This window comes from Leptodactylus fuscus, chromosome 1 (genome assembly GCF_031893055.1).
Source record: "Leptodactylus fuscus isolate aLepFus1 chromosome 1, aLepFus1.hap2, whole genome shotgun sequence".
NCBI lineage: Eukaryota > Metazoa > Chordata > Amphibia > Anura > Leptodactylidae > Leptodactylus > Leptodactylus fuscus.
The window spans coordinates 204,886,958-204,913,178 of record NC_134265.1 but is presented as its reverse complement, the minus strand read 5'-3'; the positions used below and the strand labels follow the sequence as shown (position 1 = coordinate 204,913,178).

Below are 26,221 nucleotides of genomic sequence, written 5' to 3'. Positions count from 1 at the left end.
GGTAAGTATAATACTGTGTGTGCATGTGTGAATATATATTTGTGTGGGGAGGGGACTACTGTGGAGCATATAATACTGTGTGGGTGGGCCTACTGTGGAACATATAATACTGTGTGTGTGGGCTTACTGTAGAGCAGGGGTCTCAAACTTGCAGCCCGCGGGCCAACTGCGGCCCTCGGGACGATAGTTTGCGGCCCCCGCGCAGCTCCCTACATGTCCTACTATGTCCCTTTAGTCAGTGTTTTACTTAAACTTTCCTCCGATCACTCCCCCGCTCTTATAACAGCAATAGAAAGTGATGGGTGATTGGTGAAAAGCTAGTACTACGTGAAGTTTAAAACTCAAGGACCTGTGTGTGACGTCAGACGTCACGTGACTAGGGAGGCGTGTCAGTGTGCCGGCCGGAAGATGAGATGTAGTACTGAGAGGAATGTGAGATGCAGAGTGGAGTGTGTGAGTGTCAGTAACCTAGGGGCAGAGATGGAGGGGGGGGGGACATGAAACTGGGGCCACAGATGGAAGGGGAACATGAAACTGGGGGCAGAGATGAGGGGGAGCATGAAAATGGGGGTAGATGAAGGGGGATATGAAACTGGGGCAGATGGAGGGGGGACATAAAACGGGGCAAATGAAGGGGATATCAAACTGGGGGAGAAATGGTGGGGGGAGATGAAGGGGCACTTAAACTGGGGACAACTGGAGGGGGCAGTAAACCGTGGGAGTAGCTGGAGGAGGACCTGTCTGCCTCTAGTTGTCCCCATATTATTGTCACTGTCCAGCTACCCCTACGGTTTAATGTCTGCTTCTAGTTGCCCCTAGTTTAATGTCCCACTTCAGCTGCCATTAATTTATTGCCCCCCTCCAACTACCCCAACTGTTTTATGTCCCCCTCCAGCTGCCCCAGTTTCATGTCCCCTCTAGTTTCTCCCAGCTTAAACTGGGGCACCAGGAGAGGGACTTAATACTGTGGGGCATTTGGAATGGAACATTATAATGTGGGGACATATAATGTATGGGTGACCGTAGGAGGATTATACTGTGTGAGGGCACATGAAAAATGAATAAGAATGGGTGGAGACATCATAAATTGGGCGGAGCTAAATTTGCTGCGGCGAGCATAGCTTGTGGGAAAACTTGATGCTGCCCAGCCTCACCCAGACTCTACCTCCCGCGGCCCACCGCGTAAATTGAGTTTGAGACCCCTGCTGTAGAGAATATAATACTGTATGGGGGCCCAAAGTGGAGCATATAATACTGTGTGGGGGCCCCATCACTATTTATATCTCCTAGAATCTGTTTTATAGCAGACGTGATGTTATTTAAGGCTGTAATAACATTGACATGGTCACTATAAAACAGATCCTGTGAAATGGTGAACATTAATTGTTGAAAAGTACCAAATGCAGAGACCTTTATCTTTCAGTACAAAGTTGTTTGAATTATTGAAAGCTCAGTAAAGCCACAGTCACACATAATTTGTGGGTCCGTAACTATCCACAATTGTGGATCCGCAGACTATTAAGGTTAAATTGCTGTGTTGGCCCTTTGCGATAATTTAGTGGGTTTTGCGTTGCAGTTTGGGCACTCGGTCTCTAAAAGGTGGGCCATCACTGCCATAAGGCATAGTGGACTAGAATAGTAAATACTAGAGATGAGCAAGTAGTATTCCATAGGAATGCGTGTACACGCATTCCTATGGCGGTGAGGTATTTGATCAAATACTACTCGCTCATCTCTAGTAAATACATTTATATAATTTGTTGTTGCAAATACTTTTAGTAGAAATGAAACAGCCTAGGATTTCTAACATACTCCCTCAAAAAGAGATCTACTTAAAAACAGTAGCATTTGGCAAGGTCAAATGAATGCTTGTTGGTAGATTGTCTTCATATAACATCAAAGACTGATGACAGAAAAATTACGTTTTGAAGAAAAAAGTGTTTAATTATGTACACAATGCAATGATAATGATTACATATTTACTAGAACTGAAAAATTTACATCTAGCAATTTTTAGAAAACAAACGCATCAAGTAAATGTGAGTCCATCATTGAATGTAGCAGGCATCCAAGCATGGTATGTAAACTGCAATTCACTGCTCACTATCAGGCAAGTCCAACAATTTGGTCTAACTGATGGAATGAATAATGCCCTAAAACACATGGTCTGGAATGCAAATCATATGAAAGGATAAGGTGCCAGTAAGAAACAAGGAAAACTAATACCACATGTAAGCCTTCCTATTGTATGTACAAATAGATTGTTTTGGAGTTTAGAGAACAGCTTAAAACCAGAGTAGAACAGACTAAAAAGAAAGCAGACCAGGTAACACAATGAATGCAGGTCTATAGAGGTTCTATTTTAAAAAAGGGCTCTCGATCCTTGGTTTTCAAACTCTGACCAGGCGTCATTTAACTCCATGAATATCATTTTGGCATACTGTTCATAAGGTTGTCCAGTGGCCTACAAAGGAAAATACATCATTTAATTATTGATTCACTTGTATATCTGATTATGCTCCAGGTAAATGAAGAATTGTCATGAAAATATAAGGGCGGCATAGTATCAAAACTGGCCCAATGATCTTTTAACACCATATATTATATAAAAAGTGTGCAATGTAGACAAAACTTTACTATAAAGAATTCTGCTCACTGACACGTATGAGTCTACTGTATTTATTACATCTTGTGCCATTCTAATGATTGGGAGTAGATGCTATATATCTCGCCATACAGAATTCTATAGGTCCTTATTCATAATTATAAGGACCAGAAGGTCTGAGGTATGTCAACAAAGTGCTTTTGTTATAACAATGATCCTGGCAACTGGTTTCCAGTGAATTTCAACAAGAAATGAGAGGCTGCCAGGAGATTCCCTGCTACCTAACATCAGCTAGAATTGCTTGTTAGAACAGCTCTATTCTAAAAGGTCTTACCTTGTCAGGATGAACCACAAGAACTGCTTTCCTGTAGTATTTCTTTACTTGATCTGGTGTTACCAGCTCAGACATGTTCACTGGTTTCCATTTTGTTTCTCCTTCCCAAAGCACAGTGTGAAGTGTAGATATTAAAGCTCTTATATTTCTTTCCTTCCCTTCAATCCAGTCTAAAATCTAAAGTAAAAAACCAAAAAGTTGTAGGGGGGCGTCTAGGACTAGAGATACATGCTGCTTTCTGCCAAGCACTCTGCTCTTTACCAGCTGTGTGATGTATTGCCCGACTCACTTTTATGCCGTATATAGTAATCCTGGAGCATCTTTCCACATAAGGCTATGCTGCGCTGTTCCTTTGTAATATGCCATAGGAAGATATGAATAAATTGACAACTGGCTGTTACAATTCCCCTTATCAAAGAGGTGTGTTGCTACATAGTCTGACACTATAGCACTGACAGTGTGAGTACCTGTAACCCTACCAGAACCCAAAATTATAACAAGGCATTTTCTTTTTCACTGTACCCATACAAATCTATAGCCTCCTTAAAGTGTAATGAAATGATTTTTGCTGAACAACCCCTTTAAGGAATAATGCTTCCTTGTGTTCAAGTATTATTGCCCTAAAGGCTAAGGCCCCATGGGGTGTCCCAAAGCTAAAAAGCCCTGAAGGAAAAAACGCGCCGGAAATGCATCACTGTTCTTCCCACAGCGTTTTAGACAGGTTCACTCTGCAGACTTTGAATTACAATTATACCGATGGGGAAACCGCCGGCATTTCCGTAGGTATGATTAACATACTGCGACTTCCAAAACCGCATCAATTTTTGAAATCGCGGTGTGTCCGCACCGAGGTTTTTATTGCAAAGTGGGCATAGGATTCGATAGAATCCAATCCACTTTGCCCTGACTGTAAAACACCACTTAAAGGAGTTTTCCCAACGTATTGTACAACTTATTTTTAAATATGAACAACCATGTAGATAAATCATCTGCAGTGTACCTGGGTCTTCACCCACCTCCAATTTGTCTTTCAAGATCTGCACCCTGATTTCATTTTCATCTTGAAATGGCCAGAGGGACGGTCTTTAATATGCAGCATGAGACTGTCTGCTTACTAGATAAAACTACATTTCTTATGTACATCCTTCTATGAATGGAAACATGATTGATCTTGTCTTCCATCGACTGCTCACAGTTTCTAAAATTACTAACTCTTCTCTGCCGCTCTCTGATCATAACCTTCTATCTCTCACTATCAGTGCTCTCTCCCCTTTACAGGATACACCTACCCATCATACATATAGGAATTTGCTTGCTATCGACACCCAGCACCTCTCAGATACTCTACAGTCCCCTCTGTCCCCATCTCCTCAATTTCCTGTCCCAATTTGGCCACCAGTCACTTTAATGAAACCCTTAAAGAGGACCTTTCATGTGCACAGGCAGTTTTATATACTGCTGGAAAGCAGACAATGCACTGAATTCAGCGCACTGACTGCTTTCACGATCCGTGCCCGGGGTGAAGAGCTATCGACACTGGTACCATAGCTCTTAATCGTCAGAAAGGCGTTCCAGACAATCTGTCAGGAACGTCCTTCTTCCCAGCAGCGCCTATCGCGCTGTACTGTGTGAGCGGGGAGGAACGCTCACACAGTACAGCACTATAGGCATGTTTTCTTCAGCGGTGCTCTAGGTGTGCTGAACTTCTGTAGAGAAAATCATGTACACGCACAGATTTCCACCACTTCAAATTTATGCTTAGAACATATAGTCCTGCCTATTACCTCACCAAACAAGCCTATTTCACTGCTCTCATCTCTTTTCTCTCCTGTAACCCTAAAAGGCTCTTTGAAACTCCTTACTCACACCCAAGGTGCAGACGCCATTCACAGACCTTAGTGCTCATGGCCTGGCCACTTATTTCCATGACAAAATTGATAAGATCGGTCAGGAAATAACTGCCCAATCCCCAGGTGGCATTGATCCCCTCACCTACCATAATACTGCAGACTGTCCATTCTCATCTTCTGAAGTGGTTACAAAAGAGGAAGTATCCCAGCTACTTTCTTCATCTCACCCTATGACCTGCAGACCTTCTCCAATCTGTCGCCTGCTGTCACAATTTGCTTAATTTAACCTCTCTCCTAGAATTTTTCCATCTTCTTTCACACATGCTGGCATAACCCCACTATTGAAAAAAATCCTCCTTTGACCTGTCCTGTGCTGCTAACTATTGACCATTCTCTAACCTCCCCTTCATCTTCGAAATCTTGGAACGCTTGGTCTATTCGCGTTTGATCTGCTATCTCTCTGCTAACTTTCTTCTTGACCCCTTACAATCTGGCTTCCACACTATGCACTCTACTGAAATGGCCTTCACAAAAGTCTCCAATGATCTCCTGACGGCAAAAGCCAATGGTGACTTCTCCGCGCCGCCATTCGGTAGAAATCCTGATTTTCTTCGGTATGCAAATTAGTTCTCTCGAAGCACTGTGGGGCGTCCCCAATGCTGCAAGAGAACTCTCTAGCGCCGCCTGTATCTTCGCCTGGAATGGCCTTCTCCCTGCATCTTCTTCCAGCGCTGGCTTTAAACTTCTAGGCATGCTCAGTCGGATCTGCCGTCGGTCCTCGGGCAGGACCGACCGCGCATGCCCGCGGCCATTTTCTTGTGGCCGCTTACCCCAGCTTACTGTGTAAGCAGCCACAAGAAAATGGCCACTTACACCAGTTTACTGTGTAAGCGGCTACAGGAAAATTGTTTGAAAAAGTTTGAAGCCAGCGCTGGAAGAAGACACAAGAAGGCATCATTCTAGGCAAAGATAGACATTTCTCTTGCAGCATTGGGGACGCCTCCAGTACTGTTTGAGCGCTGGAGACTACCCCCAGTGCTCAAGAGAACTAATTTGCATACAGAATAAAACCGGGATTTCTACCGAACGGCGGCATGGAGAAGACATCTAAAGATAGGAGAATAGCCTTTCTTAAGGCTATTCCTACGTGATAGGGAGAAAAACTTTAATTTTAACGATCAAATCCCTTTAAATGTAACTGTTGTAGGTAGTGTGAATACCCCTTTAAATATTTCTCTACGTGCTTTTATAGATCTTTAGATAGAAGATATGTTAGACTGATTAAAGTTCTTAATGTAATTCAGTGATTGAGCATGTTGCTATGCTCAGATTTAAACAGCGTTGTCCAAGACCTTTGGGAAGAGAAAGTGCATGAATAAGAGATTTATCTTATGCAAGGAAGAATTTTCTCTCTGCTGCTTTCAGTATAAAAGTAGCATATACCTAATGGACATCATGTGGGCCCCATTATAGTCAATGGGGTCCACTGGTAACCGCCGTTTTAGTGGTCTAACTTGATGGGACCCGAAAGAAGAAGAACCCAGCACAAATGTAAATCTAACCTTATGGTGTTGGAATCGCTATATATAACTTTCATATGCAGCTACATACCCGAGTGGTCTTTTTTTAACCCCTCCTTTTCTATTGGTATCGGCCCAACCTTCTTAAGTGAGTTTCCAAAGTAATTTAATGGTGCTCTAACACACCCCCTAGGAGTGCTAACATTGAACTGAGACGATATATATATATATATATATATATATATATATATATATATATATATATATATATATATATTTTTTTTTTTTTATTGTAACAATAATGTTATTAGTTTTAAAGTTTTTCTTTGGGAAACAATCTCAAACACCTTTATTTATTATAAGGTTATTAAAACATTTGTTGCATTAGGGATAAAATAAAGTCCACCTTAGGGCTAGTTCACACGTAGTTTTTTGGTCCGGATTCTGATGCGGCTCCCAACAGTCGAGGCTTTCCACTTCGGATTAGGCCCAAATGAATGGGCCTAGTCTGGAGGCATTGTCTTGACGTGGACACCTTGGCAGAATCTGTGTCAAGATAGGGCAGGTCGCTTCTTTTTTCCGCAAGCGGAAATGACCGTCTCCCATTGAATTCAATGGGAGGTGGTTTTTTTGACCCAGACCAAAAAACTAAGTGTGAACTATCCCTTAATTGATTACCCCCAAGGAATAAACCATGTACTAACAAATTCATAGTATAAAATGGATTCTTCCCAAAATAACCACATCCATTCATACCACAGTGCACTATGTAAAAATATTGAGAGCAATTTATCTGTTAAGGAGGATCTTTCGAGTCCTCTGGCATTAGCAGTTGTCGCTCTGACAGCTTCTGTCAGCTTTGCTGGTATGCACCCCAGGATTAGAGATATCGGTGTTATTAGATTCAGCACCCATATCACTACACTGCCAGAAGGGCAGGCCTCAGGGCTTAGACGCTAAGCTGTATGGCCCACTCTTCTGACAGTGGAGGGTATCAATGCCAAAATGAACACAACCAATATCTCTGCAACTGGAACACATAATGGCAAAGTTGAAAGTGCGCTGAATTCAACTCAAAGTCAGCTTTCAAGTGATATGTCAGCACTGATAATGTCAGGGGTGCATTCACTCTCTGTTTATGTCATCTGAACATACTGAATTTTATTTATTTATTTATTTCAGAATAAAGCAGAGCTTGAGGACTGCAACCACTGAAACGCAAAACTGTCTTCCAAAGGTCTATGAAAATTTAAAGGCACAAGAAGTCGAATGAAATGTCTATTTCTCTGTGAGCCGATATTTTAACCAAGATAAAAAAACATGGTGTTATTAAACTGAATAATTACTAGAAGTCTAGAAAGATGCTTACTTTCAACTTAAGGGGATCCATGTCTTTAGTCATCTCTTGTCTTCTCATTTCTGCAATTGTCTTTGGACCTTTTTTGTCAGTTTTTGACGAAAATCCCTGGTTGGTGAGTAGATCACCAAAATCACTTTCTGTCACTTTTGGTTTTGGCCCTTTAAAATTGTATACATGACATATGAAGTACCACATTTAAAAGAAAAAAAAAAAAAAAAAAAGTGAAAAAATGAAAAAGTAACCTTGACTTACCAAAGCCTGGAGCCCTTATACCTCTTTCTTCCCTGCCACCAATCACACTAAAATTTGCACTGTAATTAGGCTTAGCGTTGATGCTAATTTTAGGCTGAGATTGCCATGATGCAGTAGTTTGCGGTTTAGGAGCTGATATGGAGTTGTTTTTTTGAAATGGCTTGTCATTGGACCGGGCAGAAAATTGTGAAGATGATCCTTAAAAAAAAGGAGATAGAGTTTAGATCTTTCATTAACTCACTTAACCCTTTATTGCACCTTAACATAATAGAACATCATGGCAAGTAGCAGATACGCTCACCATGATATTGAATGTACATCACAGAGTTTGCACATACAGTTAACATTCATGATTTGCGATAACTCTGATCATGGATATTTAGTCCCCTAGATGCTACAGTCAATAGCAATCAGGGCATTTAAGAGGTGTATCACAGATGAATACCCTGCATCAAGCTTGCAAGTCCCACATCCCTTACATTCCTTGTGCCATGATTTACATATTCATGTGCATCCTAATCTCATAATGTTGGGGGCTTAATCAACTGCCATTGTTAAACTTGTCTTAGGTTCTGATGGAAACAAGACCTAGAAGTGTGTGTCAGCATTTACGTCATAACCATTTGTACTAAATCAGATCATTAACTATCCCACCTTACAAAAAAAAATAAAAATTAAGTGTTTATATTGTGTAATATCAATTGGATATTGCCACAATTGTAATGACATGTAGTATAAAGGTAATGTTAAATCTGCCATAACAGTAAAAGGTATAAAATTTAAAATGTGTCAGACTTCGTATTTTTTTTTTTTTTTTTCATTTTATTTTTAAACTCCTCCTCCCAAAAAGAGCTAAAAGGAGTCTGTAACTAAACTAATAACTGTACCTTATAGGGCTGCTGCTACACTTTCCAAATATGGACTTTTATCCTGCACTGCAGGTCCATTTTTTATGAGGGTTTGGAGGTCCTAAGGAATGAAGTAGTAGCCACCGGGAAGGCAACCTCCCAAGACAGTAGGCGAAGAGAGATCTCAATGCTCAAAGGGGGGAGTGTGAAGCACCTCAAGTACGAGCAGGCAGGAACACAGTGTATCACTCCCTGCAGGAAGGTCTTCACACCACCATACATAAGCCTTCCACGTGCCATTATAGATCTTTGCAGACTGTGGTTTTTTTGGTCCTTGAGCATGGTCTGGATAACAGACTCTGAAAATGCTTCAGGACCTCGGCTTCATCAGCCATGCCTTTAAATGTAGATGAAGTAAGGTGGGGTGGAACAGTAGTCCTTGAGATAGGTTGACATGCAGAGGAAGAGACCAAGGAACGTTTGCCAGCAGCAATATGAGATCCGCCTACCAGGCTCCACTGGACAAACTCCCACAAACGTGCTCAGTCCTAACCCTAAGTGGCCATGTCTGGCCAAGCCAACAGCACCTCTGCAGGATTTTGATCTCGCGGAAGAGAGTTGCTGCTACTGATGCAGCGAAGAGGAGGCTGATGTTAACTTATCTACATAGAAGGGGGCATGCAGGAAAGGTCTAGGAGACAGAATGAAGGCCAAGGAGGGTACAAGGGAACGCCCCCTGTGCTCAGTGAGCTCCATTAGCATAATAGCTAAAAACTATATTATTCAAAAATGGCTGTGAGCAGAAGAACAGAAAAGGTAAGGCTAGAATAGCCTTTCTAAAGGGTATTCCAATGTGGGTTTATTTAAAAACATATATTTTGAATTATAGAATCCCTTTAACACAACTTTAAAGCAATGATTGCTGCTTAGAAGTCTATATGTAAATTTGTTATTCGGTGCACTGAGGGCACAGGCACTTCGGCCAGAGCACCTATTTTTATGGTAGTAACTATTATGGCACTCCAGTTGATGCAAAAAGTTTATCACAAAGCTTTATTACAAATCCTTAAAACATCTCACAGCATCATTTGGCAGTGGGTTATTATATTAGTATGAGAAAAACATGATAATTCACAGAACCCAGACATTTCGGTCCTTTAGGACCTTCATCTGCAAAAGATCTGTGTAATGAATTCCATGTAGATACACTGCCATACATTGTGTTCACCACCTCCTAAGAAAGATTTTTAAATTGACATATGGCAAATGCAGCCATGCCCTAGGTGAAGAGAACAGCTCATTTATATACAAAATAAAATTTTTCTTAGAAGTAGGATTGCACTTAGGCATAAAACATATGTCTTTCTATGCAACTAACTACAACGATGAGCAGAATACAAGATTTGATGGTGGTACCTCCCTTAAGGTTGGGGGCAAATAGGCTACTAAAACTTGACAATTGAGCGTTGGTTTATGGACTTTTTAGGTAATTTCCCATAACTTAGGTCCAATTCAGTCATGCTGATTAATCCATCCATAGGACCTCAAGCTATCACTAAGAAAGCTCATGAGATTACCTTTATTTTGGAAAGAACCACCAAGGTTATCAAGATCAGCAAATGGGTCAAAACTGGAGGACTTTCCTTGGACAAAAGATGAACTTGAAGATGTACTCATCTGGCTAGAGGGTGTAAAGACTGAACCTAAAATGTTAATGAAATGCATTGAAAAAAAATTAGATAAAGGAATCACTAAGAACAAACAAAATCATATTTTATTAAACTCTGAAGACTGTTAAAGAGGACCTTTCACCAGGTCTGAAAAGCCCAATGACATACAGTACATCATCTGTCACCCTGAGCATTTTGGAGTTTTGTTCATTCAAATCTGTTCAGCTATTCGAAAGGTATAAGCCCTTTTAGTGATGATGCATATTATGGTATACTAGGGTATTAAGACTGCATGACATACAACAAAGAAACCACAAAGAATACAACAAAGAATACAACAAAGAAACCACACTGTTACCACCCACCTGGCTAGACTAACCCAACCTCTTAGCTAGCTATCTATCTATCTATCTATCTATCTATCTATCTATCGAGAGAGATTAAAATATATATATATATATATATATATATATATATATATATATATATATATATATATATATATATATATACAGTCCTATGAAAAAGTTTGGGCACCCCTATTAATCTTAATCATTTTTAGTTCTAAATATTTTGGTATTTGCAACAGCCATTTCAGTTTGATATATCTAATAACTGATGGACAAAGTAATATTTCAGGATTGAAATGAGGTTTATTGTACTAACAGAAAATGTGCAGTATGCATGAAACCAAAATTTGACCGGTGCAAAAGTATGGGCACCTCAACAGAAAAGTGACATTAATATTTAGAAGATCCTCCTTTTGCAAAGATAACAGCCTCTAGTCGCTTCCTGTAGCTTTTAATCAGTTCCTGGATGAAGGTATTTTGGACCATTCCTCTTTACAAAACAATTCAAGTTCAGTTAAGTTAGATGGTCGCCGAGCATGGACAGCCCGCTTCAAATCATCCCACAGATATTCAATGATATTCAGGTCTGGGGACTGGGACGGCCATTCCAGAACATTGTAATTGTTCCTCTGCATGAATGCCTGAGTTGATTTGGAGCAGTGTTTTGGATCATTGTCTTGCTGAAATATCCATCCCCGGCGTAACTTCAACTTCGTCACTGATTCTTGAACATTATTCTCAAGAATCTGCTGATACTGAGTGGAATCCATGCGACCCTCAACTTTAACAAGATTCCCGGTGCCGGCATTGGCCACACAGCCCCAAAGCATGATGGAACCTCCACCAAATTTTACAGTGGGTAGCAAGTGTTTTTCTTGGAATGCTGTTTCTTTTTGGACGCCATACATAACGCCTTTTTTTTATAACCAAACAACTAAATCTTTGTTTCCAAAATGAAGCTGCCTTGTCCAAATGTGCTTTTGCATACCTCAGGCAACTCTATTTGTGGCGTACGTGCAGAAACGGCTTCTTTCTCATTACTCTCCCATACAGCTTCGCCTTGTGCAAAGTGCGCTGTATTGTTACCGATGCACAGTGACACCATCTGCAGCAAGATGATGCTGCAGCTCTTTGGAGGTGGTCTGTGGATTGTCCTTGACTGTTCTCACCATTCTTCTTCTCTGCCTTTCTGATATTTTTCTTGGCCTGCCACTTCTGGGCTTAACAAGAACTGTCCCTGTGGTCTTCCATTTCCTTACTATGTTCCTTACAGTGGAAACTGACAGGTTAAATCTCTGAGACAACGTTTTGTATCCTTCCCCTGAACAACTATGTTGAACAATCTTTGTTTTCAGATCATTTGAGAGCGGGCTGTCCATGTTCGGCGACCATCAAACTTAACTGAACTTGAATTGTTTTGTAGAAAGAAATGGTCCAAAATACCTTCATCCAGGATCCAGGAACTGATTAAAAGCTACAGGAAGCAACTAGAGGCTGTTATCTTTGCAAAAGGAGGATGTACTAAATATTAATGTCACTTTTCTGTTGAGGTGCCCATATTTTTGCACCGGTCAAATTTTGGTTTAATGCATATTGCGCATTTTCTGTTAGTACAATAAACCTCATTTCAATCCTGAAATATTACTGTGTCCATCAGTTATTAGATATATCAAACTGAAATGGCTGTTGCAAACACCAAAATATATAGAACTAAAAATGATTAAGATTAATAGGGGCGCCCAAACTTTTTCATAGGACTGTATATACATACATACACTGGTCCCTTGACTTTCGCGAGTCCGACCTTCGCGGAAGGGCTATACCACGGGTTTTAATATTAGTATTAATGGAAGGATACTCCATTGTTTTTTTTTAACACCACGGGTTTTCCTGCGGCTGCTCATCAATATCATCAGAAATGTTTTCTGTATCTTCTTCAATGGTGAGTACCCATATCATTTCATATACTGTACTGTACATAGACTATTTTGGATATGAAGAGTATTGCAGGACATCCCCTAACATGAGATTAAACACCGCATCTCCACTTCGCGGAAATTTGACTTTCGCGGGTGGCCTTGGAACGTATCCCCCGCGAAAGTCAAGGGACCACTGTATATATATATATATATATATATATATATATATATACATATATATATATCACTTAATTTCTGTAATGGTACAGTCTGTGTGGTCCCTTTCTGTTGTGAAGCTGTATAGCTATGCTAAAGTTTGCCATACACATTGGATAAAACATGACCAAACCTGAGAAACAAAAGTCACAAATCTTATATTTGAAATTTTATTTTAGATGGATTTTTGGTGAGGTATCTGAACATTTATGTAAAAAAATATCTACAGGCTTGTGGAAGATGAAGAGAAATTCTACTAATGTTATGTTAAAAAAAGAGTATTATTAGTTTAACAAACTGCGTTATTATATATTTATGAAGATAACCATGCAAACAGTCATAATGCAATCTTATACCTTCAAGGGTCGACTTGCTGGATTTTGGAAGAAACACATTAGGTTTAGAAGGTTCATCCCATGAATTCCATCCTCCCAATAGGTCTGGATTGCTTGCAGAAGAAACTATTTTTGAGTGAGGTGTTGGGAAATTATCTTTAAAAAGATAAAGTTAAATTGTAAAACAATACAATGAATACTACAAATACAATTTTCTAAGTGATTATGAAAGCAGAACTCTCTAAGCTGTCTAAATCAAGCTTTTAGGGCAAACTGTTCTTTTGTAGCAATTACTTAATACATTACAGACACAATACCTGTTCAAGTTCCCTATGGGGACTAAAAGTAAACACACACAATGTAAAATAAATTTATAAACATAAAATAGAAACAAATAAGTAATCAAAACCACCCTCCTCCTCATTTGACAAAAAAACAAAAAACATAATTGGTATACATATATAATAAACACACATGATATATATATATATATATATAGATATATATATATATATATATATATATATATATATATATATATATTATATATGTAGCATGAATTAATAATATTGAATTAATATTTTTGGTGTTGAAATATACTCCATCAAGACTCACCTAGATTTAAGAAGTCCATGCTTGAAGCAGGAGGTTGAGCACTATGTGTGGAAGGATATACATTGGGAGTGGATGCAGAGTGTGGGCTGATGAGTCCTTCAAACAAATCTGCACTGCCAGACTTATTTTCAGATACAGTGGTTGCAAAAGGGTCAAATGGATCTGTTGATAAAATATGAAGATAAGGCACCATTAACACAGTCTTAAAGTGCCATTTAACCTCCTAAAAGCCACATTCCAAAAATGTCACTTTTTTTTGAGGATTTTGAATTTTTCACTCAAATAAATATAGCTGGCACATAACTCCGATGCATTGTGTGCAATTATAATCCTTTAGCGATCTGACAGATTTGAGACTTAAATCAGTAACACTATCTCTGACCTTGTACTTTGTGAGTACCAAAGACATTTTTATTAATTTTTATTATTTTTTTGTTTTTGAGAGAGGACATGTTAATGAAATTTTAAGGCTATTTATACCTACATAATATCAGGTCATAAAGTACTAATTTTAATTTTGGGATTGTTAGTTGGGTTTTTTTTTCCCCCACAAAACGACTTAGATGCTGTGGTCAGATTTGACCGTAGCATATCAGTGATTAAATGGCTAGTATTCTTTCTCCTTTATAATGGGGGCAGATATCAATCAGAAACTATAAACAGAAGTCTACAGTACCCCCCTCCTCTGGTCCCATCTGAAGTGACAGGGACAGGATAATAAAATACTTTTCTCCTCTTCCTTCATTCTGTCAGATACATGTGTTCTCCTGTGAGTTTATCCAGCATTACTTTAACCAATATCTCAAATTTTTTTTTAAAAGTGAGGTGTCGTTTAAAAGTGACTCTTTTCTGTGCAGTCTTCCTGAACGTATTCTGCGCAAAGTAAACTCAATGCACTTTGCTCAAACTCTCAGCAGGGTTTGTTTAAAACTGTGAGGGGGTTAAAGAGATTTTCAGTCTGATCATTGGGGTCACACAAGGGCATAAGAATGGGGGCCTGTTTGACTTAACCTAAAGGTTGCACACGTAAATTGCACTTCCTTAAAACTCTATGGAAGCTAACACACAAAATATATAAACATAGGGCATGCAATAGGGTAAACTGATTGTTCTTTTGCCAACAAAAAGGCAAAACTACCACAATAAATATAAAAATCTGTCCAAACTTTATTAACAAAAATGTTAAAACACAGATGTCCAATAGAAAAAAAGAAAAGAAGGAAAAAACGCATACAAATGGACCAGCATACAGGTAAGTATGGTATATAATGACACAATTCACAACAATAGGGGCAATGTAAATGCAATGACTGGTATTTTAAATGTAGAAAGCCACTACCATAATGTTGCCATGAACATGGCTGGACTATAGTAAGTAATCTTGCAAAATAATGAAGATGCAAATTGACACCCTATAGTGTCACAATAACAAGAATTTGAAATGCCATGACTTTACCATGTAATGGTAATGCATGCATTACGTGGTAAAGTTATGGCCAAGTTAAAGCTGTCTCATGGCTATTTTTGACATTCATGTGAATAAGGCCTTGGACTCTTTCAGCCTATATATTTGGCATAAACCTTACAGACTAAACCTACACACGCAACATTAGTATTCTGTCTGTGACCTCCATAGAAGAATAAGATATGGTCCTGTGATAGAAAACAGATGTGTGTATGGGCCATGGGCAAATAATGTGTCTCTGTGTAAGCCATTACAAATACAGCTAGCACAGTGACAAAGGACTCAGCTGTATGCATGGGGGCTAAATGTAAAAAAACAAAAATACTCTGTTAGCGCCCATTGAGTGACTACACTGTATACAGCAGATTATATATATATATATATATATATATATATATATATATATATACACACTCACCGGCCACTTTATTAGGTACACCTGTCCAACTACTCGTTAACACTTAATTTCTAATCAGCCAGTCACATGGCGGCAACTCAGTGCATTTAGGCATGTAGACATGGTCAAGACAATCTCCTGCAGTTCAAACCGAGCATCAGTATGGGGAAGAAAGGTGATTTGAGTGCCTTTGAACGTGGCATGGTTGTTGGTGCCAGAAGGGCTGGTCTGAGTATTTCAGAAACTGCTGATCTACTGGGATTTTCACGCACAACCATCTCTAGGGTTTACAGAGAATGGTCCGAAAAAGAAAAAACATCCAGTGAGCGGCAGTTCTGTGGGCGGAAATGCGTTGTTGATGCCAGAGGTCAGAGGAGAATGGCCAGACTGGTTCGAGCTGATAGAAAGGCAACGGTGACTCAAATAGCCACCCGTTACAACCAAGGTAGCCAGAAGAGCATCTCTGAACGCACAGTACGTCGAACTTTGAGGCAGATGGGCTACAGCAGCAGAAGACCACACCGGGTGCCACTCCTTTCAGCTAAGAACAGGAAACTGAGGCTACAATTTGCACAAGCTCATCGAAATTGGACAATTGAAGATTGGAAAAACGTTGCCTGGTCTGATGGGTCTCGATTTCTGCTGCGACATTCGGATGGTAGGCTCAGAATTTGGCGTCAACAACATGAAAGCATGGATCCATCCTGCCTTGTATCAACGGTTCAGGCTGGTGGTGGTGGTGTCATGGTGTGGGGAATATTTTCTTGGCACTCTTTGGGCCCCTTGGTACCAATTGAGCATCGTTGCAACGCCAAAGCCTACCTGAGTATTGTTGCTGACCATGTCCATCCCTTTATGACCACAATGTACCCAACATCTGATGGCTACTTTCAGCAGGATAATGCGCCATGTCATAAAGCTGGAATCATCTCAGACTGGTTTCTTGAACATGACAATTCACTGTACTCCAATGGCCTCCACAGTCACCAGATCTCAATCCAATAGAGCATCTTTGGGATGTGGTGGAAAGGGAGATTCACATCATGGATGTGCAGCCGACAAATCTGCGGCAACTGTGTGATGCCATCATGTCAATATGGACCAAAATCTCTGAGGAATGCTTCCAGCACCTTGTTGAATCTATGCCACGAAGAATTGAAGCAGTTCTGAAGGCAAAAGGGGGTCCAACCCGTTACTAGCATGGTGTACCTAATAAAGTGGCCGGTGAGTGTATATATATTGTGACAGGACCAGGGGAAAAGTGGTAGCAGTAGTATACATTTTTCCCAGGTTCCTGTCATACACAATCTAGGTGCAGCTGAGCAAAGCTGCGCTCCTGGCTGGTGGATCTTACCAAAACCCTGGTAAAGGTCTGGCTGCTGGAGCAGGGAGTATTGGTGTCTCTACTCCATTCAGCCACTCCAGGTTTTGGGATATGTGGGGTTAAATCCTTACTATCCAAAAGTATGTGTATGAAAGGGCAGTCAGCCCACAGATATATGGCTCTGTCTACTCCTGGGAAAAATACTTGTGAGTAATACTGCTGTTTTGTGCTTAGGGAGCTGTGCAGAAGGCCCAGCTCTCATAGTTAGGATACCTGCTGTTGGAGGTAGAAGCTGGACGGATAGGGTTTTATTTTGCATTGTTTCTGTCTTGTTTTGCCTGAAAAAATCCTAATAAAACTGGTTGTGGCCAGTTGCACCATACTTGGCTGGATTGGACTTTCATTTTGTGCCAAAAAGTGCTCAAGACAGCGATCCCTGCGCTAATCCCGTTACAATATATATATATATATATATATATATATGTATATATATATACACATATAACATTAAATGAATCAGAAATACACTCTATACATTGTTAATGTGGTAAATGACTATTTTAGCTGCAAACGTCTGGTTTTTAATGCAATATCTACATAGGTGTATAGAGGCCCATTTTCAGCAACCATCACTCCAGTGCTCAAATGGTACATTGTGTTTGCTAGCTGTGTAAGAAGGCTAATGGATGTTTAGAAAACCCTTGTGCAAGTATGTTAGCACAGTTGAAGTTTTGCTGGTTAGAGAAGCCATAAAACTGACCTTCCTTTGAGCTAGTTGAGTCCGGAGCATTACATTTGTTCGTTCGATTAAAATCTCAAAAACGGCCAGAAAAAGAGAACTTTCATGTGAAACTCAACAGTCTATTCTTGTTCTTAGAAATGAAGGCTACTCCATGCAAGAAATTGTCAAGAAACTGAAGATTTCCTACAACGGTGTGTACTACTCCCTTCAGCACAAACAGGCTCTAACCAGAGTAGAAAGAGAAGTGGTGACCCCGATGCACAACTAAGCAACAAAACAAATACATTAGAGTCTCTATTTTGAGAAATTGACGCCTCCCAGGTCCTCAACTGGCAGCTTCATTAAAGAGGACCTTTCATCACTTGGGGCACATGCGGTTTTATATACCGCTAGAAAGTGCTGACAGTGCCGAATTCTGCGCACTGTTGGCTTTCACGATCTGTGCCCCAGGTGAAGAGCCATCGGTGCCGGTACTGTAGCTCTTCATCGTCAGAAGGGCGTTCCTAACAGTCACTATCAGGAAGGAAGGGGAATGAGTACTATCAGGAGGGGAAGGGGCGTTACTCACCACTCTCACAGTACAGCGCTATAGGCGCTGCTGTGAGGAAGGGTGTTCCTGATTGCCTGTCAGGAACGCCCTTCTGATGGCGAAGGGCTACGGTTCTGGCACCGATAGCTCTTCAGCTGGGGCACAGATCATGAAAGCAGACAGTATGCTGAATTCAGCGCACTGTCGGAATTCTAGCGGTATATAAAACTACATGTGCCCCAAGTAATGAAAGGCCCTCTTTAAATAGCACTCGCAAAATGCCAATGTCACTGTCTGCAGTGAAGAGGCGACTCTGGGATGCTGGAATTCAGGGCAGACATTGGACAGAAGAAGATTGGAAAAAAGTGTTATGGATAGATGAAGTTGAGGTGTTTGGATCATACAGAAGAACATTTGTGAGATGCGGAACAACTGAAAAGATGCTGGAAGAGCCTGACGCCATCTGTGAAGCATGGTGGAGGTAATGTAATGGTCTGAGGTTGTTTTGGAGATGGTGACATGGGAGATTTGTACAAGGTAAAAGGGATTTTGAATAAGGAAGGCTATCACTCCATTTTGCTACGCCATGCCATACCCTGTGGACAGTGCTTGATTGGAGCCAATTTAATCCTACAACAGGACAATGACCCAAAGCCACCTCCAAATTATGCAAGAACTATTTAGGGAAGAAGAAGGCAGCTGGTATTCTATCTGTAATGGAGTGGCCAGCGCAGTCACCAGATCTCAACCCCATTGAGCTGTTGTGGGAGAAGCTAGATCCGTATGGTACGCAAAAAGTGCCCATCAAGCCAATTCAACTTGTGAAAGGGGCTTCTGGAAGCAAGAGTTGCAATTTCTCCAGATTACCTCAGCAAATTAACAGCTAGAATGCCAAAGGTCTGCAATGCTGTAATTGCTGCAAATGGAGAATTCTTTGACAAAAGCAATTATATTTTCTATTCATTTTGAAACTCATTTGATAAATAAAAGTGTGAGTTTTCATGGAAAACACAAAATTGTCTGGATGACCCCAATGTTTTGAACGGTAATGTATATACTAGTGTATATACACATTTTTTTAAATCACAAGTGCAATCAAATCTAAAGACAATGGAGAAGAATATTGGAAAAGATTAGAGAGAATTACCAATTTCTTCATGTCAAGAAGCAATTAGAAATAATCTCATACAGAAGCAGATTTCTTTAACACGATGTAAAAGGGTCTTGAATATTTAGCTTACATTTCAAGAAGACCTTTCAGTTTTCTTAAAGTTACTATTAAATACCTGAATTCCCCATAACATAACAATTCTAAGTATCTTTTCTAAGAACTCCATGTTCTGCCATTTCTACAAACTCCATAAATTTCTTTAGATTTTAACAACAGGTTATCAAATTATTCATGAATAAAAAAAATAGAAAAACATAACAGTTTTGATAAAAACTCTTCAGAATTATTTTATAGGGAAGTGTTTTCTAAAATAGACATGTAAGAAGTGGTGGCCAGGTCTCTGGACTCAATAGGCCAAACCACTGGCTCCTCTATATTCCTACAACTTGACTCAGACTCTCACATCATAATTGGTAACAGTCATGGTCAGGGGGCATTAACACTAGCGCCACCGTCTGCCTTTTCTGAGTCCGTGAAAAAGCCAGGCAAAACTGCAATTTCAATGGGTTCTTAAAGCAAACCATCAGTGACCGTATGCAGCCTCTCTGCCGTTTTTTTTTGCATGGACACAAAGTTGTACATGTCCGACTTTGTGTACATGCACCTCCCCCCTCCCCCTCACCCAAAACAATAAACAGAACACCAGTTTCATCGTGGAGAGGCTGCATACGGACACCATTGAGATGAACGGCTTTTAAACCGGCTGCCGACAAGCTGTCCGTATGCAATTTTGCATGACTTTTCAACGACTCAGAGAGGGTGGACAATAGTGCTAGTGTGAATGCCCCCTTAGACTAGCAATAAAGCACTTTTAATTGAAAACAGCTAGTGATTTCATTTCTATGCAAGTAAATATTCAATCAGCTATGTAATTAATTATACAATATTAATAAGTATGTTATATAATAATTAATCATCTTTAAAACTGGTGAGCATGTTCTGCCATATTAGAAATATCTTGAGATTAATTTTGGTTAAGGCAAACATATCATTAAGTAAAATTTTAAACACGGATCTCTGCAAAGAGAAGTATACATTACCAGAAGCCGAAAGTGTGGTGTCAAACGATGAGCCTGATCCTGCTACTTGAGCTGCACCACTGAAAAAAAAATCCTCCGAGGGTCCTAGCAAGTTGTCAGTTTTGCAGTTTTCAGAGAAGGTATCGTCCGAGAAGAGATTGTCTAATAATGCTGCATTGCTGGAAGAATTCTTTATTTGGGAAGGTAAGGTATTGTTGTCTGCAGTAGTAGGTGATGTAGTTAGTCCCAGTAAATCGGCTTCTGCATCCTTAGGTTTTGGAGTGTCTGCGCTACCCTCAGACTCAAATAAATTATCTTGAGATTCAGTTTCTTGTGATATGAGGTTTGTGCCTCTTTCTTCACTTTCTAGTGCACTATGAACTTGACTAAAGTCATAGAACTCCTCATCAGAAGGTTCACTTTTGTTGTCATTTGTGCTTCCATTGTCCCTAGATGAATATTCCTGGACTTCAATGTTGTTTTCTCCTCCTTCCATCTGATCTAAAAATCAAACAAAAACTATATTTTTGTCAAATAAAATACAATAAAATAGAATTACACTTGTGGTGCTCAAGAATACTGCCAAGTATTGAGCGCATTTGATTTCCTAACTGAAGAACTAAGACGTTAATACTAGAGATGAGCGAATATGCTCGATCGAATACCTCGGCCGCATCGCTCCCGGCGGCAAGGAAGGTGGGAGGGGCAGTAAAAATTCGATGCCCCGGAAGTGTCCCTGCCACCGGGAGCAATGCGGCCGAGGTATTCGATCGAGCATATTCGCTCATCTCTAGTGAATACGGCTAGTATTCAACATCTGATCGAATATGTGGTTATTTTTTTCCATTTCCGTTCACCGTATGAAGTCATAAAAATGTATGATTGCTTCCAGTGAAACGCATCAGTTATTCTTCAGATACACAACAAAGGGAACGAATATGCCTGTATGAATGAGACCTTAGAAAAACAAACCACTGTGAGGGAGTCTTTCAAAAAAATAAAAAATATATACTGTATATGTCTATCATAAATAAGTGTGATATAAATAATACCTATAGTGGGGTTCACTTAAAGGGACAACCACCACCTAAGTCAAAGTTGTTCAGCCAGAACATGGCTATGTCTTTCACAGCACCCACAATCACCTGAGATCACCACCCAGTGCCACCCATAAAAGGGCTGTTTGAAAACTTTAGTGGGCCTGTTCAAAAGCTTCATAAGTGGGCCCACCTCCACCTAATCTATTGTCCCACATAATATGGTGCACACAATATAGTGTCCCCTCATGTAACCCTGCCATAATGCCCTCTCAGTGACCATTTTATCAGTGTATTTAAAAAAAAAAAAAAAAGCTTGACATTCACCAAAATTCCCTGGAGCAGACATCATGAGCTTAACCCCTTCCCGCCGATGGCATTTTTTGATTTTCGTTTTTGACTCCCCTCCTTCTAAACCCCATAACTTTTTTATTTCTCCGCTTCCAGAGTCATATGAGGTCTTAATTTTTGCGGGACAATTTTTTCTTCATGATGCCACCATTAATTATTCTATATAATGTACTGGGAAGCAGGAAAAAAATTCAGAATGGGGTGGATTTGAAGAAAAATGCATTTCTGCGACTTTCTTACGGGCTTTGGTTTTACGGCGTTCACTGTGCAGCCAAAATGACATGTCCCCTATATTCTGTGTGTCGGTACGGTTCCAGGGATACCAAATTTATATGGTTTTATTTACATTTTGACCCCTAAAAAAAATTCCAAAACGGTGTTAAAAATTTTTTTTTTCTAAAAGTCGCCATATTCCGACGGCCGTAACTTTTTTATACATAGGTGTACGGGGATGCAAAGGGCGTCTTTTTTTGCGGGGCCGGGTGTACTTTTTAGTTCTACCATTTTCGGGAAATGTTATTGCTTTGATCACTTTTTATTCAAATTTTTATCAGAATTAAAACAGTGAAAAAACGGCGGTTTGGCACTTTTGACTATTTTTCCTGCTACGGCGTTTACCGAACAGGAAAAATATTTTTATAGATTTGTAGAGCGGGCAATTTCGGACGCGGGGATACTTAACATGTATATGTTTCACAGTTTTTAACTACTTTTATATGTGTTCTAGGGAAAGGGGGGTGATTTGAACTTTTAATACTTTTTATATTTTTTTTTTACTTTTTTTTTATTTTTTTTTTGCATTTATTAGACCCCCTAGGGGTGTTGAACCCCAGGGGGTCTGATCACTAATGCAATGCATTACAATGCTAATGCATTGCAATAAATCATCATCTCTTTTGCAGGCTGTATACACCAGCCTGCAAAAGAGAGAATTTGCAGACCGGCTGGGAGCCTTTAACAAGGCTCCCGGCTGTCATGGCAACGTGACGTCGGCCCTGGAGCATGCTCCAGGAGCCGGCGATCCCTGCCAAAATGGCGGCGCCCATGCGCCGCCGGGAAAATGGCGCCTCCGGCGCCTTTGACAGCAGCGCCGGAGGGGTTAATGCCTCCGATCGGTCCGGGGACCGATCGGAGGCATTAGAGCCGGTTGTCTACTGCTTAAAGCAGTAGACACCCGGCGGCTATGACGGCCGCCCGGCTCCCGGGCGGTCGCCATAGTTACAGACCCGACACGCGCCGTACTATTACGGCGCATGTCGGGAAGGGGTTAAAGGGATTCTACCATTGAAATTAATTTTTTTGGCTATCACACGTCGGAATAGCCTTTAGAAAGGCTAATCGTCTCTTACCTTTAGATGCGGTCTCTGCTGCGCCGTTCCTTAGAAATACTGGTTTTTACTGGTATGCAAATTAGTTCTCTTGCAGCGATGGGGGCGGGCCCCAGCGCTGAAACTGCGATGGGAGCGTCCCCACTGCTGCTCGAAAACACGATCCTGCGACGCCTCTATCTTCGGCTGGATCTTCCCCTTCTTTCGTCATCTTCCTTTGCGTCACCTCCGACACCTGCGCAGTTGGCTCTGTCAGTGAGACACCAGCAGAGCTGAGTGCGCATGCCTGCCGGCGTCCATTTTTGGGAGGCCGCTCTTGTATTGAACTGCGCAGGCTTTGGAGGTGACTCAAAGGAAGACGACGAAAGAAGGGGAGGATCCAGCCGAAGATAGAGGTGTCACTGGAGCGTGTTTTCGAGCAACAGTGAGGACGCCACTTCCAGTCGGCTGAATCGGTTCCCCCTCCAATACCACAGAGCCCGATGCTGAGACACAGTTTTCCCTATGGATAAAGCAGCCTAAGGCTTAGTTCACACGCAATTCCACGTGCGCATATTCAGTCGCAGCTGCCGCGACCGGGATGCTGCTGCAGTGCACGGCATCCTATCGTGGCTTTCCGCTCCAGATTAGGCCCAAATGAATGGGTCCAGTCTGAAGCGTGCTGCTGCGAGGCGGACGCCGCGGCTGAATCAGCCACGGATTCTGCCTGAAGAAAGGGCAGCTCGTTTCTTTTTTTCACTAGCGGCAACATGTTGCTAGCAGAAAAAGAACGCTAGCGGTCTACACAGACCACCATTGTGAGGGGGCAGATTATGATGTGGATACCGTGCCAAAATCCGCCCCCTCTTGCCCCATGTGAAAGGGGCCTTAGTCTCGAATGAAAATTGAAAGTAGTTGATGTGCGGCGAACACAAACATAACTGCAATCAAACAGCTCATTAAAAAATGATAAGTTTTCTTGGCAGCAAGATTGCAATTTGAGACTATGCTCCGAACCACCCCTACAACAGCATATAAGTGGGAATTGATTTTTAGGGCGTGAAAAGGAATTTTTCAGCAATTTTGACAAAGCAAAGTTGCTAACCGGGCTATGTAAAAACCCTGGAGAGGCTTTTAAAAGCCACACCGTTTTGTTTTTGTTTTTTTTTTTCAAAGATATGCAAGGTAGTCTAGGAAACAGATTCAAAATCTACTATTGTTGATCCTGTCACTGATGTCCATTTCCTGTTTCTATAAAACACTAAAGAGCTCACAATACTATATATTTGCCAGGGCCTCTCTGAGGATGACATCACCAGACCTGCACCAACTGCTGCTGATAATACTGGGAAAAGTAATCGGGGAAAGGTAAACCGACTCAGAGGTGGAAACTCTCGGCAGTATGTGAGACAGGGGAGATATAACCAGATTATGTGAGGTGAACAAAAGCAGCAGGGAGGCATTTTGATAGAACAGCTAGGGCAAAAGAATAGACAAATGGGAATTTGATGGATCTGAGGTCAAATGACAGTTCTCAATAGTATCTGCAGGCAGCAGAAAGACACCCCCTGTTTGCACAACCACCCATGCTTGAAACCGCACAGGTCGTACTGTGATCAGGTGAAAATAGAATTAAAGTCACTGCAAGTAGACAGCTATCAGTGTTGTGGGGAAGTCCGTTCAGATTATATAAATATTATTAATAATAATAAATTATAATACATTATGGAAGTGTTAGTTCAAAAATACTTTGGTGTATGCTGTTGGTAGCAGTTAACTTTCAATCCAGAATCTGGATCCATCTGAAATCACTCCTTTTCCCCAAAGTGCTCACTGCATTGAGCTTCTTCATAGACTCTCGCAGCAGAAAGTCGAGAGGACTTCAAGAATGGACCCTCATGGTACTTGCAGGACCTGCAGTTCTGGATTGAAAGCAAATTTTTTCTTTGCCATGCTTCTACTAATAACAAACACCAACATACCTCTAACACCTTCCTGACATCCGCCGTACTATTACGGTGGATGCCGGGTGCTTAACTATGGGCAGCCGCCATAGTCGCGGGGTGTCTACTACTTTATACAGTAGACACCCAGCCCTAAAGCCTACGATCGGTGCCTGCAGCGATCGCAAGAATTAACCCTTCCGGCGCCTCAGTCAAAGCTGACCAAGGCGCCATTTTTCCTGTGATCACCAGCACAGGGGTGAGCCTGCTCCTTTCGCCGCCCGAGGCTAACTGCAGAAAGCCCCCCCCCCCCCCCGCCGGGAGGAGGGGGCGGATCGTGGGCGTGGCCGGGCGGATCGTGGGCGGGGCCAAGTGAAGGGGCGGGGCTTAGCCCCGTTCGCCGGCAGAGAGTAGGCCTGGAGACTGCCTGCTCTCTGCCTGAGCGTGAGGGGAGGCTGCTGGAGCTACGCTGCTCCAGCGGCCTCCCCAAACCACCGCTCGGTGATAAGCCAGTCCAGGACAGCTTGTCCTGGACTGGCTTAGGTTAGCAAAAATGCCGCCCTCCCTGAGGCCCTGGCATAGTGCCGCCTGAAGCGCTCGCTTCAGGTCGCCTCATGGGAGGTGCGGCACTGCACCAGCACCTGAAGTAATCTCCAGGGCTGGCGTCACATTGCTATGACAGCCGGGAGCCTTGTGAAGGCTCCACAGCCTGTCACTCTATTTCTTCTATTGCAGACTACACTAGGTAGCCTGCAATAGAAGAGCCGGTATTTTGTAATGCATTGCATTAGTGATCAGACCCCTAGGGGTATAACACATGCAAAAAAAAAAAAAAAAAAAAGTTAAAATATATATTAAAAATATACATCTATATATAAAATTAAAAACATTCAAATCACCCCTCCTTTCCCTAGAATACATATAAAAGTATTACAAAAAAAACATGGGTTCCAGCATGCCATATAAAAATTACCTTTTACTTAATCTTGTTAAAACATAATACAAACATGGTTCCAAGACATATTAAAAGTTGCGGATTAGCTTCCGCGTTTCGGGAAAGTC

At 41.2% G+C, this 26,221-nt stretch overlaps 1 protein-coding gene across 1 annotated transcript in view; it reads right to left on the bottom strand.

Moving 5' to 3' along the window:
- Nucleotides 1–1,945: 1,945 nt before the first annotated feature.
- The window catches only part of GAK (cyclin G associated kinase), a 73,678-nt gene continuing 49,402 nt past the window's right edge, over nucleotides 1,946–26,221 (bottom strand). The window contains exons 21-28 of the mRNA XM_075282821.1: nucleotides 20,543–21,022; nucleotides 13,875–14,036; nucleotides 13,281–13,415; nucleotides 10,347–10,472; nucleotides 7,922–8,119; nucleotides 7,679–7,827; nucleotides 2,940–3,116; nucleotides 1,946–2,464 (exon numbers count right to left, since the gene is read on the bottom strand). Coding sequence (XP_075138922.1) covers nucleotides 2,363–2,464; nucleotides 2,940–3,116; nucleotides 7,679–7,827; nucleotides 7,922–8,119; nucleotides 10,347–10,472; nucleotides 13,281–13,415; nucleotides 13,875–14,036; nucleotides 20,543–21,022 — 1,529 coding nt within the window. The 3' untranslated portion in view covers nucleotides 1,946–2,362. The remainder of the gene's footprint in view (nucleotides 2,465–2,939; nucleotides 3,117–7,678; nucleotides 7,828–7,921; nucleotides 8,120–10,346; nucleotides 10,473–13,280; nucleotides 13,416–13,874; nucleotides 14,037–20,542; nucleotides 21,023–26,221) is intronic.